The following is a 23,646-nucleotide window of genomic DNA, read 5'->3' as shown; positions in this document are numbered from 1 at the left end:
AGTTTTTTTGGTGAGGGGAAGCAGGGAGGCATTGTTAAGGAGCTTCCCCCATGCAGACCCTGGCTGACCCCTAGCCTCTCCCATTCAGTTAGGCACATCTTCCCCTATCCCCATTTGTCCCTGCACCTCCATGTGTTCTTGCACCCCCTGTCTACATGTGTTCCTCCACCCCCACAGACACCCACTCCTCCATCCGGCCCTGCACCTCCCTCCTCTCAGTGGCCCTGCAAGTCCACTCCCATTCAGCCCCGCCCCAGTTTGTCATCCCCCACTAGCCCTTCTGAGCCTTCTGTTCTATCACCACATCGCCCTCTGGTGGGCAAGAGGCAGATCTGCAGCAACTTTCCTGCAGAGGCTTTTTCTGCACACAAAAAAAATATATAAAAAAAATGCATGGCTCACTAATTATGCACACGTGCAGTGGCGTAGAATTCCCCCAGAAGCTCTTTTCCTCTTCTACAGCAGAACTGGTGACAATAGATAATAAAATGGATGGTTTGTAAAAGCTCTGATAAACAAGTTAAAGCAAATGGAGCTACATCTGGAAGCACTTGATAGTTGCTTGTAAAATAGTTTTCTACCAGTTTCTGTGCACTACCAGTAAAATACTGTGAAAAGAATACATTATTTTTCATATGAAGGGAGAAAAGTGAATTAGAATTACTAAATTATTTTAGTTTTAATAACCAAAGGTATTGCAATGATGTTTTAAAATTGTATTAATGTTCATCTGACAGTGTCCCTCCACATTTGTGATAAGGCTCTGGACACCTTTCTCCAGAGATCTCTCATGTTTGTTTTAAAGTCCATTGTTTCTCTAATTCTCTGTTCCTGACAACTGATTGGCCACACCGTCTTCTTGCATGAATAGTCAGAATCTGGTAGAGGCACAGCAAGGTACCAAAGAATTTAAATAGGTATCTCCAGAACTGTGAGTCATAGTCACTATTCCAGACAAGTTTTCAGACGTTGAGGATGGACTTGAAGATTCGACTAGTCCTTTTTGCATCTCACTTTTATTTCAGTGTAGGCTTCCCTATCCAGGTGAGAGTAAAACAGCAGAGCCATTCACAGATTTGTTTCTTGTATGTGATTTTTATTTCTTTGCTGGGTGGCTGGGATACCTTCCCCACCCTCCACCCTTTTAACATGCTAGGAAATAAGTTGGACAATTATTTTTAATTAATCTGAATGTTTTGATTCTTTTCAGTTTCCCTTTTTCCAGATGTGTTACATTTCTGACAGAACTGGCATGTGAAAAAAATGTATTTTTCTTGCAGGTGAACACTGAACAAAGCTATGAAGGTAAGTGTGATTTATACAATACTAGAAAATTACTGTAATAAAAAAATCAGGAATGTATCAGCCCTCTTACTGAGCTGAAATCATTTAAATTTAAAGTACATAAATGCAAAGAGCTTGGCATATCTTACTGCTTCAGGTTACAACTATTTCTAAATAAAAGGAGTACTTGTGGCACCTTAGAGACTAACCAGTTTATTTGAGCATGAGCTTTCTAAGGTGCCACAAGTACTCCTTTTCTTTTTTCTTTTTACGAATACAGACTAACACGGCTGTTACTCTGAAACTATTTCTAAATGGTACTTGTGTTTCACCCTGTTATTTTTTGCTTCTTAAATAGGAAATATTCTCTCCTAATGTCCATTATTAACTCTCCATTATTAGGGCTCCCTTGGTATGAAGTTACAACACTTTGCCATTAGTTTCTAGAGCTGTTCTTGTCATCCTTCCCCTCTGCTCCAGATTGAAAGCACTTTGCTTTATCATGAACTTCAAATAAAAGTTTTACTTTTTTTGCAATTACTTTTTAATCTTTATTGAGTTTCTTAACAGTTTTCTAAGAACAGCTTTAACAGAGGCAAGTTGTTTAGTGCATGTGGGAGACTAATGCACAGTCCACATAAGAGGCAAGGTTATAATTGACATCAGGGAGCATATGAGGACATCTTGAACTGTAAGCTAGAGCCATTTGTCCTCAGAACACTGAAAGAATGATTGGATATTACACTATTGCGCACAATAGTTTTAAAATGTCTATATTATATAATTAGGGTGTTTACAAATGAGGCCATTTTTGAGAGAGATCATATAAAATGGGTTTTAAGAAAGGGCAAATTAGAACCTGGTTCTCCACTGTGATCCTCTTGCCTCATTTACACCTCTACAAATTGAGTGCAAAATGGGTGAAAAATGCTACCACCAGCATGAGTGCAAAATTCAGATTTGGGAGCATTTTACACCCACTTTGCTCAGGTATAAATGATGACACAAAGTTCAAGACAGTGGAGAATCAGGTCCTCAATAGTATCTAATTATATCAGTCTAATTATATAGCACCTTCCATTCTGAATAATCATAAACTGCTTTTGGACTTATTATTTGTATTGTAGTAGTACCTAAAGATCTGAGCCAGGATCAGGGTCCCTTTGTTCTGAGCCCTGTCCAAATGCATAGTAAAGAGTCCCTACCCCAGAGAGTTTACAATTAATTCAGAACTAAAACCAAGTGAGTGTAACAAACAATAGGAAGAGCATGGAAGGGCGGACAAGGATAACTGTTATAGGAAAGAACACAGTTACAATAGGTTTGCCTTTTATACTGGTATAGCATCACAAAGGATATAGTTCTGGCCCCATTGAAATCAATGGCAAAATTCCCAATGACTTCAGTAGGGTCAGAATTTTCCCTGATATTGAGAAGAACATGCCAGGTACCCATGTGCTATATTTTTATAATCCATATTTTCTCACACTGTTAAGGCATAAGAAGTTTCACATCCTTGATATCTCTTGCAGGAGTTGCCTTCCCAGAGAGTGAAGAAGAAACCATTTTTAGTTTAATTTTAAAATCCAATAAAGGTAATCAATTTAAAACAAAATGCAGTGAATTAGTTTCTTATGATTCTTTACATGAGCTATCCTTTATAAATTTAGCAGGACTAGGAAAAATCCCTGGAAAGATTTGACAGAACCTTGTACTGAAAGTATGACTCAGTTTGTTTAAATTACATTGTATTATACAGAACTCGTTGTTCTCAGATTTCTCCTTCTGTTTGACCTTATGTGTAAATACCTTGCTCCCAAGTAGAGCTATGGGAAATATCAGCAAAATCCTCAAACCACAAGGAAGTAACCTGGTTCCAGGTTTTGTTGCAAAATGGAAACTCAGACCAGATTAATTGAAAAGTTTGCCAGGTTCACAAATCTTGCAAGAATAAAAGGGGCTCCATTTTATATGAAGCCAAGTGACACTCTGTTTAGCTATGAAATAAGGCAAAACCTATGGCATTGAATATTTTTGGATGGAAAAATGAAACTAAGTGGCTTTGGCTTGCATTTTTGGGGTCATTCATAGTAACTGGGTCTCAAATGCTGCTAGTTACAAGACCTGAAGTCAATGTCATTTTTGCTTTAAGCTTCAGAATCTTATAACTAAAGATCAGCCTGAGCCGTGAAGCAAGGATCCATGCCTGATTTCAGACATGGACTTCCCAGACTTCAAAGGTGTTCTGAATTGGGGTATAGTCTGAAGTTCTGTTAGTGGGTTCTCAGGACATTAGGAATCACTCGTGATCTGTTCTCACATTGGCAGAACAAGGCCCTTGGTGGAATTTCAGTCACTATATGTACAGTAGGATACACACAGTTCTGTTTTTTAACTGACAGTAACAGGTTTTTTTCATCTACACAGGCAGCAAGACCCGTTTATATGAAGGTGACATTACCCCCAAAAGACATCGCAATGCCATTGTCTGTCCATTTAACTGGTGCTTTTGGCCCAAGTCATCTAATGGACTCGTTGTCATCCCCTATGTCATCTCTTCTTCCTACAGTAAGATTTCATTCTAACATTGCTAACATGGGTGAGGAACAGCCAACTAGCAGCCTCCCGGGCCAGTTTTTTCTGCCCATGAAGAGCTATTGAGAGCATAGGACTTGTATTTCAGCATGGAACGTTCAACACAATGATGTGGCTACATTAAGTGTTGCACTAATTAATGTTCTGCTGGCTCTGTCAAATAGCTGTAGAGAAGCTGGGCTGAAAAAGGGAGAGGAGACACCTGCCTCTCCCCAAACACCTTCCCATAGGATAGAATGAGTCACTGGAATGCTTCCTCACCTTTCCCCCATCTCATCCCCCCCCCCCCCCTCCACACACACAAGAGAAGAGAAAAAAGGCGAAAATCTCTCCCTCCCAACAGTCAAGAGGCAAAGAGAGAGAGGGGAAGAAAGAGGGGAAAAGAGGAGATATAGGGAGGTGAAAGTCCTCTCCTTTCCAGACGCCATGCCAACACTTGTGGGCACGGAGTAGCGGAGAGAGCCAAGAGATGCCCTTCCTCCCAGCCAGAGGTGGATTAAGCTTTAATAGGGCATGGGTCAGTCAGGATTTCGGGCTCCCCCGCCTCCAGTACATATCCACCAAAAGTCTGTATGGGCCTCCTGAGGAAGATTTTCTCCCAGACTCTTCCCCTGGGCCAGATGCTACAGTGGTGAATGTGTGGTAGGTAGATTTTCTCATTCATCCTGACTCTTCTGCACAAACTTATCTTTTCTGTAGATCACTCCTGATGCCACATGTAGCATTTGGCCCTGAAGCTGGCCTCTTAAGACAACATATGCAGTAGGTTGTGTGGACTTTACTTTGCACACAACTGCCCCGCTGTTACCCTCCTAAGGTTTCCACTTCCCTGGATGCCGGAAGGCCAACAATGGGACACAACTTTCCCTCCAGCTCTTTCCATTCTTTATTCTTTAGAGGGCTTCCCCCACCCTAGGTGTTAGAGCTGGATCTCAGCAATTCCTTTTCCCCTGTCCCATTTAAACACAGGGAGAAGGAGGTTTTCCAGTTTCTTCCTGTGACCTCCCACATGGGCATATGAACACTCCAACACTACCTGATCTTTGTGCTGAGCTAGCTGATTGGTGCCTAGTTTCCTGCACTTGCTGTTAGGCAATAGGAGCCAAGTGAGGAACTGGTCAGTTGGAGATAAGGCAGATAGACCCTTGGGGTGAGCTGCTGCTCCCACACCTTCACCACGGGTGATGGAACTTTGCCACACAGGGCTCTATGGTCTCAAATCCATAGCCCCTTCTTAAGTCAGGGTCTGGGCTATGATATTCTAAAGATCTTGCCTTAGAGCCTGATGTTGCCGGTGCTGTGCGTAGGGAGTCCCATTGGAGTCAATGGGAGCCTTGTGTGCAGAGCCCTTTCAGGATCAGACCCCTATTTCAGCTTTGCAGCTAGCATGTTTGTTCATTTATGTAAATATATTTGTTTATTAGGTGCAGCCCTATGGCTTCTGGCAAGTTATTAGTGCCACAGAACTAGGCTACTGCTGCCCTAAAGCATCTCTCTCTCTCTCTCTCACACACACACAGGTGTGCTAATGACTCCAGTTTATATCAGCTAAGCACTATATCTATTCCTCCCCCAGCTCATGAAGAGAAAGCTCTGATTGTTGGTGCCATCCAAGAGTATGAGACCTTGACTTGTATTCACTTTGTAGACCGCACAACGGAAACTGACTATATATATATTTCTCCAAAGGATGGGTAGGTGCCAGTGCACTGAGTCTGTCGCTTTTTGATTTATAAAATTAATTGTGAGTAAAATAAGTACTTCTGGACATGAGGGACTACTCAATGGCTTGATCCAGAGCAGGTAAAATAGGCACTAAGCAATCAGAATTCCTGACATTGTTGATGCACCTTAATCTTGATCTGCAGCCCCCCTGCTATTCCAGTACCTCTCCATAACAGCTTTGCCCATAGACCATGTATCTTGACATATGGCACTTCCTGCTATTCCTTTCATGCTTACTCCCCAACACAACCAACGAACCTCAATTCTGACCTGCAGCGCCCGTGATGTTATAATGGAATCTGATCCCTACAGACTCCCATTAACTTCAGTGGACTTTGGATCAAGTCACTGTTCCTGACTCAAAGCAAGCATAGCCCTGGCCCTTCTTGAGTACAGACAGCCAGTCTTACTGAATTGGTTAGTGAAGCAGGTAGAAACTTTAACAGACTTGTTTTCACTTGTGATCGAAAGTGGGGTTTTTACCCATTTCTCTGGAAGTGAAATGCTATTATCCCAGTTCACTTTGTCAACGTTCCTAGGCTGGTATAGTAACTGTGACAGGTACTGCAGTTTCCACATGCTGTTCACAGCTCACGCATTTTAACAATTTATTTCTTCTATGGATTCTGTTCAAGAGTAAAATTATAGCTACAAACCAGCTCAAAGTGCACACTAATGTTGGCTGAAAAGTCCAATCACTGGGCAAGAATGAAAAAAAACAAAAACTCCCACAGGAACAGAAAGATTTTGCTAGCCAGCACAGGTGATTCTTTCTGCAGCAGCAGCCCCTGAACCAGTCAGCTGTGGATTGCAATTAGGGTTAGCACCAGCCTTCGGGTTTCATCAGCGAATTCTGAATGATATTCTCTCATTCTCTAGCTGCTGGTCTTACTTTGGAAAGGTTGGGGGTTCCCAAGTGGTGTCAGTGCGCAAAGGGGGTTGCATGAGGAAAGGAATCATTCAGCATGAACTAAACCATGCACTGGGGATGCTGCATGAACAGAACAGGAATGACAGGGACAAATATGTGGTGATTGCATGGCAGTACATTAGTCCAGGTATGTACCATATTATGTACTTGAACTCGATTGACCAAGACAGAGAGAAATTATATTAACTCAACTGTTCTGAGGCCTAAAGTATTACGTTCTGAATCTGTAACTTTTCCTCAAAGTAAATTCCTCACTCTCAGGGGCTGACTGTACAAGAGTGTAGAGCTGGCCTCCCTGTTAAGTGGCCAGAAAAAGGTGAAAAAAGTAAAACCAGTTTGTAAATGTCTCATCCTGATGATCATTTGAATATGGATTTAACTAGCTCTTCATCTCTGTGTTTGAAAATAGAAGCACTGCACTGTAATTTCTTGCCATTCTTTATTCTATCTATTTATATGGCCACTATCTCCATAGTATCCTCCATACCCTCCATTAACACCATGAGAGGCAAGGAAGTATTATTAACCCCACAACACCCCTTGAGGCATAGGCACCGACTCCATGAGTGCTCCAGGGCTGGAGCACCCATGGAAAAAATTTAGTGGGTGCTTCGTACCCACAGGCAGCCAGCACCACCCTCCAGCACCTCCCACCCACCGGCAGCCCCGCTGATCAACTCCTCCTCCTCTCTCCCAGCGCCTCCCACCCATCGCAGATCAGCTGTTCCACAGAGTGCCAGAGGCGCTAAGGGGGAGGGAGGAGGAGTGGGGATGGGTATGCTCAGGGGAGGGGGCGGAACTAGGCAGGAGGAGGAGGGGCAGAGCAAGGGAGGGGTGGTGTGGGGGCAGGAAGGGGTGGAGTGGGAGTGGGGCCTGAGGCTGAGTGGGGCTTGAGCACCCCCAGGGAAAGGAAGAAGCCGGTGCCTGTGTTGTGAGGTAGTGAAGTGCTATTACTCCCATTTTACAGATGAGAAACTGAGGCACAGGGTAATTAAATGGCATACAGGAATTTTGTGGGAGAACTAGGAATTCCTCCCTTATATCCTGAATCCCAGGCCAATGCCTTAACCTCATGGCCATCCTTCCCCATTCAATATGAACGTGCAGAGAGTTTAGGTAACCCACAGGTCACAGTGTGTTACACACCCAACCTGTGCCCAGTCCACAGACAATATGGGCACAGAGGTGGATGCAAATCACATACTGCCTAGTGGGTTGCACGTGCAATGCCAGATACACAAATGTAGATGACTGTAACCATAGCTCTAAAGCATATTACCTTATCACTTCAGTATGTGATTGTCTCTTACTGCAAAGCAGTGTGTGAAGGATGCTATGTTGATTTGACGTAGAAGTAGAAATTGTTGCTGTGCTGATTTAGTTTGTTACTGGACTATGATTCACTTTTTAAAACATGATATATTGTAACTGACAGGTGATTTTTATCACTTTAAGCCAACCAGAGCTAATAACCTGGGCCTCAAGTATGACTATTCTTCCGTGATGCACTATCACAGGTAAGAGAATGAGGTTAGGTTGATATTACATTATAAAACACTGATTGGTAAGTAGCATCTGAACTGTAAATATAAAAAGGCAGTGTTTAATTTAAAAGTATATTTTTCAGAATATTACATTCAACAACAGTCCAAATTAAATAACTCTGCAGTGTTTTGAAGGTAAAACAATGAAACAACCCAGTGAACTTCTAGGGTGTTATTCCTCATATCACTACAGGTTTGCTTTCTCCAATACATCTGGAAAGGCAACCATTACTCCATTCCCTGATAGCACAGTGCCCATTGGACAGAGGTTTGGACTGAGTAACCTAGATGTGGCCAAAATCAATAAGTTATATGAATGTGGTAAGTAAGCCCAATATTATTCCTTATTCATTTTAATCCACTCTTGTGCTATGGTCTCATATTTTAAAAATAAATATATTTTGTACGGTCTCTGAATGGAGCAATACAATCAATATGCAACAGGTTCCAGGCCTGTGAGTTCATGGTGCAGATCTGTGGATTGGTTGGCATATGCTCCCTAGAAGACAATTGCCATCTTTGATAAAAATGACTGAAATGTGAAACCCAACTGATAGAGCAGCATTTAAAAAAAATGTAACTGCTCAACATATTGGTTTTTGCAAATCAGCTGGCCAGTTGGGAAAGCCTGTGTAGAGATCAGACATTTGCACATATCTGTTCAGTAATGCACATTTTAAAAGCCATTTGTGGACATGGATGGCATTTCTGGAATGACAAGAGGTAGTTCCTCTGGAAAAGGTTCCAGAATGAGCAAGATGGAAGGAAAGATCCTCTGGAATAACCAGCCAAACAAAGGAAAAACCAAAGGCCCCCTTCTCAACACTGTTTAATTTAAGCATATAGAGCAGTGGTTCTCAACCCGCAGGCTGCTTGAAGCCCAGTCAGCCCACAGCTGCAGCCCATGTGACATCCTCAGGGCCACACAGGTAGTATATATATATTGTGGATGCGTCCCACGTAACAAGCTGCATATGAGGCCCACAATGGTAAATAGCTTGAGATCCACCAATATAGAGGATAGCATATAGAGGTAAAATTCACCCTAGTGCAGGTATGCAAACCTCTGCACATAGGGCTTATGGGAGGCTTAGTTGGTGCATCTCTGCCCTTTTGCTGGCCCCATGCATAGTAGTGAATTTCACCCTGGAAAGTATATATAGGGCCAGATCCACCCTAGGTCCCATAACAGCTTGTATGGGTAAAGACCTTGGCAACAGATGGCTTGGGGGAGGCTGCAACAGCAGACAGCTGCTGTGGATTGGCCCAGGCTAAGAATACGGTACAGCCAGGTTGGCCAAAGGATGTGTTGATTCAGTAGCCTTCATCAACAGGGCTTTTCTGTAGCCACAGAATATCCCATAGCTGTTATAGCCTCAGCCATCAACTAAAGCTGTCCTCCTCACTAGGAAAACCCTGATAAAGTGTTGCAGCTTCAGTACTGGCCACCATTCCTCATGGTGAATACTCCCAGTGGAACAGGGGACCAGGCTAACATACGGAGGTGTCATTTCTACCACCCTACAACAGGTTCAGTGAATCTGCCCCGGAGTGGTTATAGATAATCAGAAGGAGACATTCCCTTCTGGATTCCAACCCTTTGTAAGAAGCCAAACTAAACTGTCCTCCCTTACATGTGTTTCCATATCAGACTCATTACTCTGTCTGGAAATTAAGAGCGTGTATATCATACCGAGCACTTAATTCTATTATTGCTTTTTCTGTGCATCCAGTATCATTAAGATCTTTTCATTCTCTCCACCCCCAGGGATCCATAGCACTTTGCTCTCTAATTTGACTGGAAGTTTTTCCTCTACTATCTACCAATCATCATACCCCAAAAATACCAACTCTGTATGGCTGATTCGTATCCCAGCAAATAAAGTAAGAAGTGGTTATGGAATGAAATGCTCTTTGCTAACTATTGAGGGCTAAGTGTGCAATCGGTTTCCAGGTACTCTTATCAATGACAATTGAACTTATTAGATAAATATTTTAGATGAAATAGTTTTACTTGAGCAATTGAATTAATAATAAAATCAACTCAGCTACTAGGAGTGAACTTTTTAAAAGTTGGAAGAGTTGGAGCTGTGTTGGTAAATTGTTCCATGATCTTTTCTCCAGATTTTCCTGCAGTTTAATTCCTTATATATCCAGACCTCCTCAGACTGTGCTTCTAACCATATTCTGGTTTATGATGGAGGCAGCAGGAGAGACACTGTCTTTCTGAACAAATTGTGTCGACCAGTGCAGCTCCCCTCAGTAGTGTCTTCTGGAAACATGATGCTTGTGGAGTTGGTCAGTGATGGCACCACATTGCCCAAATTTAAGGCTTCTTACAGTTTTGGTAAGTCTCCAGTCTCTCCCAGTAAGGCCTGAGACCATGTCTGACAACTTTCATTTATGCCTCAGAGCTGTGGATGATTATTTTAAATCAAATGCAAAACAAATGAAATTAAAAATGTTTGAGCAATGATGATGCAAGGCGTAGGCATTACAATGGTTGGAAAAAAATCCTTCAGTGGGTATATTTTGTACAGGCTGCTCAACCCCTCTTTATGCTGCTAGTGTGGCATAAGGACGCCTCCTTGTAAGGCATAATCCATGTCAATGTGTGTATAGGTTTATGTGTCTGTGTGGACACCTCTGCGTGGGCATCTGTGTGTGTTTGTGCATAAGGGGGTCCACATGTATATTTAATCCCTTTTCTGTTCCCAGTGCAATGTGGCAAGACTTTTACTGCCATGAATGGGAAATTTGAGTCTCCACTGTATCCTTCTCACTATCCTCCACTAACAGACTGTGCCTGGATAATGATAGCACCAGAAGGATCCAAGGTGAGCTGAGGTTACCTGCTGTAGGGCTGCCCTGGAGATAGAAGCAATGGCAAATCAAATGGATTCTGGTCACTGTAGAATATCCAGCAGCTGTTTGGAATGTCAAGTTATCAAACTGGAAGGGCACGCTTCTCCACTGTGCCCATTGAGAACCTTGGCGCTGCCCCAGGTTCTTCTCTGCCCAATCCAGACACAAGTTAAAGCTGCAAAAGGGGCATCTTTAAGGTATACTACTCCCAGAAAGCCTTTCACCAGTGGAGGGGGCATAGCAGACCCTCCTTCTGCCACCTACCTTCCTCTTCTCTCCCCACCCCTAACTTGCCCCCTCTTTTTCTACCCTGGCTGGTGCACGGGCAGAATTCTCCAGATCGTTTCTCCAGATGATTTAAGTTAATTTTGTACTGCAACCTGTCTGCATTTCAAATATCTGTGTAAGAGGGTTGGTTTCAGTGGGCACAGAACTGAGAGAGAACATTCCTGAACTTGCCTTTTTTAAAGAAAATGAATGAGATTGTAGGGAACTGCACCTACTTTGCAGGTAGGGGTATCATCACCTGTCTACCCGTGCAACAAATGGAGGCAGGCTTGAATTTTCTGACCTGTTTAAACATCATCCACTTTTTAAAAGTAAATCCCATCCACACTAATGTTTTTGTGTTTCTAGGACACACAGGGGTGAGTGAGTTGAGTTAATGGCAATTTCACCAAGATATAATGAAATAGTGCTGGAATTTTCCAGATAGTAAACCAAATTAATGCAGATCCATAGATCTCTGTCTCCAAGACTATAACAGGGTTCAAAAAAGAAATAGATAAATTCATGGAAGATAGAGCCATCAATGGCTATTGGCCAGGATGGGCAGGGATGGTGTCCCTAGCCTCTGTTTGCCAGAAGCTGGGATTGGGTGACAGGGCATGGATCACTTGATGATAACCTGTTCTGCTCATTCCCTCCGAAGCACCTGGCATTGGCCACTGTTGGCAAACAGGATACTGGGCTAGAAGGACCTTTGGTCTGACCCAGTATGGCTGTTCTGATGTTCGTATAGTCTCCAAAGGGGACACATTAACATGCTGACTTGCCCCCTTTCACTGTGAGCCCATTAAGTCTCACAAGCAAACAGGGCTGATCCTAGTTAATATTTTAATAGGAGACCTCCAAGGAAAACTCAGGAAAATGCAGGAACGTAAGAGCGGCCATCCTGTGGAAGTGGTGTGGGTGACTCAGTATGTAGCTTTCACTCCTCTGAGTCAGAACTGACCTGTTGCCACAGCATGGTGTTTGCTTTGTGGATGGCAATGCCATCTTTCAGATGAGATTTAAAATTGAGGTCCAGACCCGCTGTGGTTCCTAAAAATCCTATGGCACATTTTGTAAGAGTTGGGTGGTGAGGCCTTAAAATCTCGAAAACAAGCATTACCTCTTAAGGGCTCTGAGCCAAAGGATGACAACCATGTTAAACTAGCTCCCAGCTCTTTCCTTCTCTCTGCTCTTTCATCCCTCATCACAGTTCCTGAATAAATCTTCTCAGACTTCTCTGATGCCCCATTCCTCCAACCTACCACAGTGCCCTCTCGCGTCCACCCAAACTCTTAGAAACTGGCCAGTCCTGTAGAGTTAAAACCCCAGAGGATTAGCCAGTGCACATAAGGTTAGCACTGGTGACCTGTCCATATTTCAACTTGAGTAATTACATTCTACTCACCTAAATATCTTCCCCATTGGATATGGGTTTCCCCACCTTTCCTATTACAAATGTACGTATAGAGCTGTTGCGCAGGGGAAAGCAGTTGCTGTGATGCACCATCAGTGATGAGTGTAAGGGATCCTTTTGTATAGTTTGGGATGAAAGAGACTATCTAAATGTTGTTGTTATTTCCAGTAGTGCCCACATTGTGTTAGGCACTGTACAAATACTAAAGGCCCTGCTTAAACAGCTTGTTATTGGATAAATCACCAGTTTACTCTTGCAGAGAATTTGGCTCATTATTAATTGAATGTTTTCCGGTGCCCTAACTCATCCAATAATATCTCAACAGGCTGCCATTAATGACTGTATGATTCACAGAAATTATGCACTGAGAACATAGTGGAGATGTCTGCTTTGCTTGTCTCCCACTGACAGATATCACTGACTATATTGTCCTTGCTTCTGGAGGATTCGTTTCAATGCCAACATGACTACCTGGTTATTTACGATGGAGGCACAACCACAGCGCGTTCTGAGGGTAAATACTGTGCAAATGACCTAGTTCCAGGCTTCATCTCCTCTGGGAACTCAGTGCTTGTCCAGTTCCACAGTGACTACTTCCTGCAGTATCCTGGATTCCAGGCTGAATATTCATTCAGTAAGTATGAAGGCAATAAAGAACGCAGTGTAATCTAGTAAACTGAGCATGGGGTTGGGGACCAGCAGCCCCTAAATTCTAACCCCAACTCTGCAGCTGACTCAGTGTATGACATCAGGCAACATTTTCAAAGCCTAAAGTTTGGCTTCCCCTGACTTCTGTGGGAGCAGGAGGTATTTAGACCTAGAAATCAGGCGACTTATTTCAATGCCTGAATATGACTCTAGGTGCCTTACTTCTGCCCAAGTTTGAAAATGTTGGTCTTTGGCCATAATCTCTGCATCTGTTTCTGCATCTGCAAAATAGGCAGAGTAATGCCTGCCGAGCACACAGAAGGGTTGTGTGGTTTAGCAAGACAACGTTTGAAAATCTCTGTGCAACACTAGTATTACTACTTTGCAGTAGAGTGTAGTGGTTAGAGCCAGGGAGGGGGACTCCGGAGACCTGGGTTCTAATTGCAGCTCTGACACTGACTTTCGGTGAGTCACTTCCCCTCTCTGTGCCTAAATGTCTTCACCTGTAAAATGGGAGTTAATCGTACAGACCCACATTTGTAAAGTCCTTTGATATCTGCAATCAAATGACACTATGGAAGCGTGAGGTACTATTGCTAACTTGTTAATTATGAATGTCATTTTTAGCATAAAATACTATACTTCCCAAGTATATGTCGTCCCTGCATACAAATAGAAATGATACCTATTCCCTTTATTTCTGCAGTTTCATCCTGAGTGAAGCCTGAAAGGCCTACTCTGACCCATACATCATGATGATGTAGGCAGTTGTCTGACAAGTGATTTCATCTGAAAGTGGAATCTGCCATTTATGTGTTTGCCTGTTGTAGTCTTTGTACTCAGAGAATATGTGCGAACGCCCATTTCTGGGATATGTAATTATATACATTTGTAATAGAGTATTGGGATCTATAGTGTGTCAGGTTTTCTTTCAACTTTTCTCTCTAGCTAGCTCTAGGGAACACAACCCATCTAATGTCCGGCTGGTGTACACCAGAGTAGCTCACTTATTGAGCAGGACATCTCTCTGGGATTACAGGAAAGCAGTGTTCCAGGTTCTCCACTGACTGCCCATCAGTCTCTGGGGAGAGTTTAAGGTGTTGATTATGACTTGTAAAGTCCTGTATTGTCTGGGACCAGCCAACTGAAGGGATCACCTCTTTCCCCATGTTATTCTGTCACAGCTGGGGTCAGAAGGGGAGCCTGAGCTGGATTTCTCTCATGATAAAAAAGGGGAGGTGGCAGCTGGGAGAGCCTTCTCTGGGTGGGTTCCAAGTCTCTGGAACTTGTTGTCCCACTTGGTCCAAAATAACCCAAATGTGGTGACCTTCAGGGCATGCTACAAAAGCTATCTTTTGGATCAGGTTTTGGGAGAAGGCTGAAGGTATGCTTTCCATGTTGAGGAAAGGATGGGAAGGAATTCCCATTGCAATGACAACTGAACACTGCTGTGATTTTATTATGCTATTACTGATGTTAGGGCACCTACAGCCTGGGAGAGGCTTTTTTATTATTATTAGTAGTAGTATTATTTTAAATATAAATAAATAATTGAAACAAAGATTATGCCACACTGAGCCAAACCAGAGATCTGTCTAGTCTGTAGTGCCCATAGTGGCCAGTGCTTTGTGTTTCAGAGGAAGGTCTCAAAGCTCCCCAGTTCATCTAATTGTACAGTACTCTGTACCATGGGGATGCATTTCTTCCTGATCTCAGCTGGCGATCAGTTTGTGTTCGTAAGTATTAGTACTGACAGCCTCTGTCACTTCACTAGCCTGCTGTTTAGTTCATTGTAATGGTGAATTTAAGAGAGTCCTGCAGTGCGAGCACCAGGGAGTTCCTCCTGCCTCTCAGTTAGAAGATAGAATAGTTAAAGAGATTGCAATTTACATGCCAGGAGTGACACTGACTAAAGGTATGTCTACAGAAAAATCAGGAAGTGTGACTGCAGCACGAGTAGACATACCTGAGCTTGTTCACTAAAAATAGCATTGTAGCCAGCACGGCATGGGCTAGCCACCTAAGCACAGTCCCATCTGGGACCCTAGGTATGTACTCCGGCAGCTAGCCCATCCTGCCCCATCTGCACTGATATATTTAGCAAGGTAGTTCAATCAAAGCTAGCTCAGAGATGCCTACACTTGCTGTCCCAGTTGCAGTGTTGACATCCCCTGTGTGGCTCTGAACAGGAGGGGCTCACAGGGGCACAGCTCATGAGCCATGTAATTATTGCTGAAGGGATATTTATTTAATTGTGTTGCCTGTTTGATACGGTCAGTCCGGCCATATCTCTGTGTGCCATCCAGCAGTCCATCCATGGGAGCGTGTATTCTCTCTGTACATTGATCACCAACACACAGCAAAACATGAGACCTCGCAAAGTAATATTCATAACCCTCTCTCTCAGCTGATGAAGAAAGTGCTCTCTATAATCAAACCTGTGCATGACATATAATGTTGGTTGGGATTAAAATGCACTTTCATATTTGTTGCTTAACCCCTTGGAATTGCACGTGCTTGTGTCCATATTTCTTTCCTGTCCGAAGGGCTGGGAGAACCCCCCCCCGGGATCTGGAGAATACAAGTCCCTTTACTAGGATCAAGTTCTCTTTCCCACAGTGGACTATTGATCTAGACCCACCCCTGTATTTTTCTAAGACCTGGTCACACACCTAGCCAGGCCAACACAGGCAGGGTTTAAACGTCTAAGAATTTGCACCTAGTGACTTGCTGGGTTTTTTGTTATTTTTTTTTTTGGCATTTTTCAGAATCTCAAAAACTCCTTCCCCCCTTCTCCCCCCCCCCCCCCAATTTTTTTATACAGCAATCTGATAATCAGAGAGAGAGAGAGAGAGATTCAAAGGATGGAATACAAGTCCCTCCAAACCAGTGATATTCAGACTGTGCTGCTGGCCTTCCAGAAGAAGCACTGGCCTCTTCCAGTAGCAAGAAAGTTTGATATAAATTCCTGGCAACTCTAATTAGCATTACAGGCACGTTTTGCAGGCATGGCAATTTCTGGTGATCTTAGAACCACAGTTATGGTAATCTTAGATAACTGAAAATTTACGAGAGCTTTGCAGCAGCTGAGCTACATACTTCAGGTGAAATCGTGACCCCACTGAAGTCAATGCTGCCATTGGGGACAGATTTCACCCTTTAAATCTCATGGCTTCAGGTCTGTCCCTCTTTCTGCTCCAGCCTCCCTTCCTCTCTTCTCATCAGTCTCCGCCAACCCCTACCCACCTCTGCAGTTACTCTGATCACAGCAATGTCACACTCTCCTGCCTTTGATTCCCACCAATCCCTCTGTAGTTACTAGTGTTGCCATGGGGGGGGGGGGGAGACTGGACTCAAAGGAGGGTGTTCATTTCTGACAGAATGGCAGGGCTCCCCATCATGACAGGAACTGCATATACTCAGCACCAGAAAAATACACCAGAACAAAATTTCAACCTCAGAAACGTTTGGTCCCACTGGAGAAAGTGGTGTCGCCTGTTTCTGTTACACAATCCTACTGTCCGCTCTCAAAGCCCGAACTCCATATTTCCTTCCCAGCCACTGGCTGCTGAGCTACATCTCAACAAGCTGGCTGGAAACTCATGCCCAAAGGTCTGATCCTGCTGAAATTGGAGTCAATGGCAAAACTCCCATGGACTTTCTTGGAAGTGGATAGGAGCAGATCTGTAAAGTTTAGCTGGAAGGTCATATGGCTTTTAGCTGGCTGAGTAAAGGCGAATTTACTGCAACTCATTTATTCTTCTTACTCTTATGTTTGTACAGAAAATCAGATCATCCTGGGTGGTTTGCCTATGCTCGGCTGTACTCCACAGAGTACTATGGGGCTTGTGGAATGGAATACCCCGCCTCCTCCCCTCCCCAGGCGCAGGGCAACATAGCCTACTGCAGCCTTGGTGGCTGTGCTATTTCCCTTCCCAATCTTTAGAAAGATTAAGTCACAGGTTCACTCTCCACTTCCTTCCCCCAATGCTCTCCCAGCCCGCTCCCCAAAAACAAGCCTCCGTTAGGCTGCAGATGGAGCCCTGTGGAACTCTCTCTGCTCCATTGTCTGAGCCTCCCACCTGCTGCTTCTGTTCAAACAAATCTGCCACATCCCTGTAGTTAAAAGTGTCAAAATTCAAATTTAGACTTTCTTCTTCTGCCACAAATTCTTATATCAGCTGGGAGGAGGAGTCTGTCCTCCGGGGATTAGAGGGGTTTGGACACTAGCAGAATAGGGAATGTGTCCATTAGGTAAATGTGTTGGTGAAGGACATTAGAAAGTTGCATGGCTTGAAGTTTCTGGTGAAAGAGGAGGAAGGAGGAATCTGCAGTGGGTCTGAGGCACAGACATTACAGAATGGATCCTGGTTCCATACAGGACTCAAACTGTTCTCAGTGCAGAGTTCTTTCTGCATGAAGCAGATACTTCTCTACACCATGCAGCACTGGATCGTGGGTGGTAAACATGACCCTCACATTGGTGGAGGTCCTTGCATTTTCCTGAAAACAACCCTAGTAACAGATCACATGGTGAGCCACTAGAGTGCAGTGGTAGATCATGTAGACTTTAGTAAAACTTTTGATACTGTCTTGCATGACCTCATTAACAAACTAGAAATGCAACCTAGGTGGAGCTACTATAAAGTGGGTGCAAAACTGGTTAGAAAAATGTTCCCAGAGAGTAGTTATCAGTGGTTCACAGTCATGCTGGCAGAGCATAAAGAGTGAGGTCCTGCAGGGATCAGTTCTGGGTCTGGTTCTGTTCAATATCTTCATCAGTGATTTAGATAATGGCATACAGAGTACACTTATAAAGTTTGCAGATGATACCGAGCTAGGAGGGGTTGCAAGTGCTTTGGAGGATCGGATTAAAATTCAAAATGATCTGGACAAACTGGAGAAATGGTCTGAAGTAAATGGGATGAAATTCAATAAAGACAAATGCAAAGTACTCCATTTAGGAAGGAACAATCAGTTGCACACATACAAAATGAGAAATGACTGCCTAGGAAGGATTACTGTGGAAAGAGATCCGGGGGTATAGTGGACCACAAGCTAAATATGAGTCAATAGTGTAACACTGTTGCAAAAAAAGCGAACATCATTCTGGGATGCATTAGCAGGAGTGTTGTAAGCAAGACACGAGAAGTAATTATTCCGCTCTACTCTGCGCTGATTAGGCCTCAACTGGAGTATTGTGTCCAATTCTTAGCGCCACATTTCAGGAAGGATGTGGACAAACTGGAGAGAGTCTAGAGAAGAGCAACAAAAACGATTAAAGGTCTAGAAAACATGACCTGTGGGGGAAGATTGAGAAAATTGGGTTTTCAGAGAAGACTGAGAGGGGACATAATAACAGTTTTCAAGTATGTAAAAGGTTGTTACAAGGAGGAGGAATTTTTTTTTTCTTAACCTCCGAGGATAGGACAAGAAGCAAAGGGCTTAAATTGCAGCAAGGGCGGTTTAGATTGGACATTAGGAAAAGCTTCCTAACGGTCAGGGTGGTTGTGGAATCTCCATCATTGGGGATTTTTAAGACCAGGTTAGACAAACACCTGTCAGGAATGGTCTAGATAATACTTAGTCCTGCCACAAGTGCAGGGGACTGGACTAGATGACCTCTCAAGGTCCCTTCCTGTTCTATGATTCTAGGATTCTATGTTTTCAGCTGTGATGGGCATGAATAGTTTATGTAAATACACCTAAGAAATATTGTGAGATCTGGAGTTTGAACCTTTGGTTTGGAACCTGAACCTTGTGGAATGATAGAATTAGAGGAAGTAAAGACACATTAGTCCCATTTGGCCCATCCCTTGGAAGCCAGTGTATAGAAGACACCATGGCAGCCTTCTGAAAAATTCTACACCTGCAGCCAGTTGCAAGAAACTCCACCAGTAACAAAGCATTAAATGTTTGCATCAGGCTATTAAATAATAATAAAACCCCCTTTAACCTAGAGATGCACACATTACTTGTAACAATACTACAAACAAGGCAAAAATTGCCTGCTTGAATCTTCTGTGAAGAACATTCTGGTGGGCAAAGTGAGAGGCTCAATGAATCTCTGGAAATTTCCAATTAGGGCAGAAAAATAGGAGCAGGTGAGTTTCACCTGACTTGGGGGATCTTTTGAAACCAGCTGATTTGGGACAGGAACCTCCTCACTGCAATCTCCTCCAACAAGCCCCTGGCACCCCCATTACCTCTAGTTATCTGCCCTGCAAAGTCCCCATGGCCTCACGTTCTGGAATTCCCTGGGCAGACTGTTAGCCCACCACCTTTATTGCCACCTTGGAAAGAAAGGCCAAGCAATGGGGCCGCATCACCAAAATCCCTTCTGAACCATTTGCTAAGAACTGAGGTCTGCCCATTGGGGATTTCCTTACATCCTCATGAACTCTGGAGTGACACTCAGCCCAGAGTTTAAGGAGTGGTAGTAGAGAAGTAGCTGTAGAGGAATTTCCTGGTCTTACTGCTACAGAAAACTGTGGTGAGTGACTGCTTCCTCCTCCAGAAGATGCTGCAGAGTAGAATTAAGTAGAGGGGGCCTGCCAGCTGTCTGCTGAAGAGCCAGATGGGGGAACCACCTGCAGGATAAGATGGCTGAAGGTAGGAAATGAGAACAGTGTGTCTTGAGAAGGCCGTGGGGGAGTTTAGTGGGTTTTGTGACACAGCCTGTGGAATTTGCTGCGGTCTCTCTCTGAATTTCATTTTTAGTTCTGGAGGCAGTATGAATTCAAACCTCAGAAGAAACCTGGAGTACTGCTGAACCACCAAGCTGAACATGCCAGAAAAATTTACTAAAACGCACAAGCACCAAGATCATTGGCTTTTAGCCAGCCCCCTTTTAACTGTCAGTGGATTTTAAAATTGTATTAATGAAGCCACTTAAACAAGTTGTGGTCTGAAACCAATGTAAATTTATCTCCCTACATATACACAACAACTAGTCCTTGTTTCTCTACCTCGACTATCTTCCAGGGAAGCAATATATGTATTAAGTTCATTATGGGGTGTTCAGAGTAACAGCCGTGTTAGTCTGTATTCGTAAAAAGAAAAAAGAAAAGGAGTACTTGTGGCACCTTAGAGACTAACCAATTTATTTGAGCATGAGCTTTCGTGAGCTACAGCTCACTTCATCGGATGCATAGCATATGCTATGCATCCGATGAAGTGAGCTGTAGCTCACGAAAGCTCATGCTCAAATAAACTGGTTAGTCTCTAAGGTGCCACAAGTACTCCTTTTCTTTTTTCTTATTATGGGGTGGAGGTCCATAAGACAATTTGTTTGATTTAACCCTGCACCCAGCACTAAGTTCATCAGGAATTTCGGGGCAGATGAACCCAACGCTTGGCAAAATGGTTTTGTGGCCCTTTCACAAATGATATAGAATCATAGAATATCAGGGTTGGAAGGGACTTCAGGAGGTCATCTAGTCCAACCCCCTGCTCAAAGCAGGAACACCACCAACTAAATCATCCCAGCCAGGGCTTTGTCAAGCTGGGCCTTTAAAACCTCTAAGGAAGGAGATTCCACCACCTCCCTAAGTAATGGATTCCAGTGCTTCACCACCCTCCTAGTGAAATAGTTTTTCCTAATATCCAACCTGGAACTCCAACCTCACCTTTTGTTTAAAAGGTGTAATTTCTTTAACAAATCCTTCAAAAATGTGGGCACAGTCCTTGGACTAAACAAGCCCTAGCTGATGTCTGCACTATTTTGGACCCAGAGGATAGATTGGCTCAGTATATCCACATATACAAACCTTCTAGTGCTGTAAAAAGAGATGCAGCAGCAATTTGGTTGTTGTGGGAGGCAAGAAAGGATTCTTACCTCCACTTGTCTTCAGGTAAAGAGGAAAAGGCACAAACGGAAAAGGGAGCAGACAATTGGAAGGTGCTGGCTACAAATACCCAAAGTCAGCTGAAAATAGTGAAAGAGGCACTCCAGGAATGCAAAAAGAGAGAAAGATTCCTGGCAGACCAAGCTAAAGCCTCTGAGAACACGGAAAGAGAGAATGTAAGATGTAAAAAACAGAGCAGTGTGGAGGGATGTTAAGGAAAAGAAAAAGTGTATGTATCTATCTGTATGTGTGTAAATGTGTAAAGTTCTAAGGACCAACTAGTTTTGTTTTTGTTTTAAATAATGCCACTAAAAATCTATTTGACTCTTTAATTCAAAGTTGCAAAACTGACAGACCTTTTTGCTGGACACAGGTGATTAGTGTTGTTTAGCTTTGGGATTTGGCATTTTACCCTTAAAAGGTAACTCAATGCTTTACAAAATTTAAAATGTTTTTAAGTTGTGGCTGCAGCAGGGCAGTCAAAATCAGGAGAATAGAAAAAAAAATTCTGGATTCTTGTTGGTTGGTTGGTTGGTTTTTGTAACAAAATAGCAGATGAGAGCTGTAGTAAAAAAATAAATGAATAAGAAATTAAAAAAGACAATGCCTCTCTGAAGCAACAGCAGGGGTGAGGTGCACAAAACAAAAAGAAGCAATGTTAGAAACACTGAGTCTTAAAATGGCTCTGAGTAATCAGACTGTCACTTTGATAAAGGTACATGAAAACTCTGTAAGCAAAAAAAAAAGAAATAGTTACACCTTATGTAAAAATGAATATGGATAATGTTATAGAAGTTAAATTATGGAAGGAATGTGCATTTTCCCCAGAACATGTGTGGGGTATATTGTAGAAGGGGCAAACGATATGCAAACATACTATGTTACCTAATTAAAATGCTATTAGGGCTCCAAAGGGAGCTACAATAGGTTGGGTTTTCTTTTTCAGATTGCTGTGTGTTTTGGAAGCAGAAGTTAAAAAAAGTAATCAAAACTTTGGTGAAAGTTGATTGTGTCCCTTTTAAGATAGACGCTTTCTGCTTTTGGATTTAAAGCTGTGAAAATGCAAATTACCTAACTGATAATGGAAGGAAAGAACTGGCAGCACAAAGGAGCTGCAGATAAAGGACAAACCTGGTCAGCAAACAAATTGTCTAAATAAGAGGCATGGTATAACAAGATAACTTTAATAAATCTAATGATAATAAATCCCCTGTAACAATGTATAATGTGTACGATTTTTGGAAAAATCCTTTAAAGTCATATGGTAATGATGCTTCTCAGTTATTACCTGTAAATAAACTTAAAGCTTAACACAGCAGGAAAAACATTATAAACTTGGTCTGCTGTATAAGAAGGAAAACTGAGGTACCCCACCTCATGAATTTAATGACTAAACAGTGGGAAAATTTCCCCATAACCCTTAAAAGATAGAAGCCATTGAAACCTGGCCTGCCTATAGAACAAACACAGGAAAATATGGGGGTAATTACCCTTGCTGATTGCAGGCAAAACAGAGGATTTGTAAAAGAAATATTTTAAGCAATAATCTGTCACCCCAAAAGGGGTAGAAACATGTTCTTTTTGTCTTTCAGAAAATCAGGAAAAGCTGACGCCAGCTGAAGAGCAACCCAATAGCATGTATCTACTGTCACAACAGAAATTGTGTTTTGTGTTCTAAGTTTTGTCTCATGTTTTGTCTTGTTGCTAGCACTGTTGTGTGTTTAAAAAAAAAAATACTGCAAACCTGCAGGTAATTAAGAATAAATTAAGCTCTCTGTCCCAGCTACAGGACAGCCTTATACAAAAACAAAGAAAGAGATCATTGTTTGACACTTATCAATATGAATGGACACAATACGTTTCCAGTATTGTAAAACCAGACGTGTTAATGGGAGAAATTGTTGTCAAAATTGCACACCAACAGTCCCCGGAGGCAAAGGTATTGAAGGTTAGCCCACTCTCCATATTACACATGGAATCCTTCTGGCTAACCTGGACCTCGAGCCAGTGGGCTGGGGAGGGAGGGAAGCTATTGGACACTAGAGGTTGCACTGAATGGACTCCTCAAAAGTGGGTGTGCCTCACCTTGCCTGTTGCCCCAGAACCTTGTAGTAAAGATACATCACTAGGATCATGTATGTGGGATGAATTGGAATCACAAACTCAAATTGCCTCACAGTACCTTCTCTTGAATGGGCTACACAGAAAGTGACACTGATGATTATAAATCTTAGTGTCAAAAGGGGGATTATGTTGGATCATATTAAAGAAGTTCTGTATTAAAATCACAAATGAGTTTGATTCCCCATAGTTTAAATTCCAGGGTATTACTAATTAAGAGGTCTCTTGGTTTTTGGTACTGTTTCTCTCCCTCTCTGTATGAAACTTGCAAGCTGCTAATTGTGTTACTACGTTCTAAGACAGAGTCTGTTCTCAAAGCAATTCTTTGTAACAACTACTCACACACAGAGGGACTCAAAGCAATACTCTGTAACAACAGAAACAGCACCCAGAGACTCC

General features: G+C 42.8%; 1 protein-coding gene across 1 annotated transcript; it reads left to right on the top strand.

Annotated features, from left to right (window-relative positions):
• Positions 1 to 975: 975 nt before the first annotated feature.
• Positions 976 to 23,539, top strand: LOC141989075 (hatching enzyme 1.2-like). The gene is made up of 13 exons (XM_074955332.1): positions 976 to 1,044; positions 1,281 to 1,305; positions 2,817 to 2,879; positions 3,712 to 3,852; positions 5,456 to 5,573; positions 6,484 to 6,662; positions 7,971 to 8,052; positions 8,273 to 8,400; positions 9,848 to 9,963; positions 10,204 to 10,426; positions 10,798 to 10,916; positions 13,043 to 13,265; positions 22,719 to 23,539. The coding sequence occupies exons 1-13, from the start codon at positions 976 to 978 to the stop codon at positions 22,802 to 22,804; spliced, it is 1,572 nt and encodes a 523-aa protein (XP_074811433.1). The 3' UTR covers positions 22,805 to 23,539.
• Positions 23,540 to 23,646: the final 107 nt, after the last annotated feature.

The sequence above is a fragment of the Natator depressus genome, chromosome 6, assembly GCF_965152275.1.
Source record: "Natator depressus isolate rNatDep1 chromosome 6, rNatDep2.hap1, whole genome shotgun sequence".
NCBI lineage: Eukaryota > Metazoa > Chordata > Testudines > Cheloniidae > Natator > Natator depressus.
This window is presented reverse-complemented; position numbering and strand designations above follow the sequence as displayed.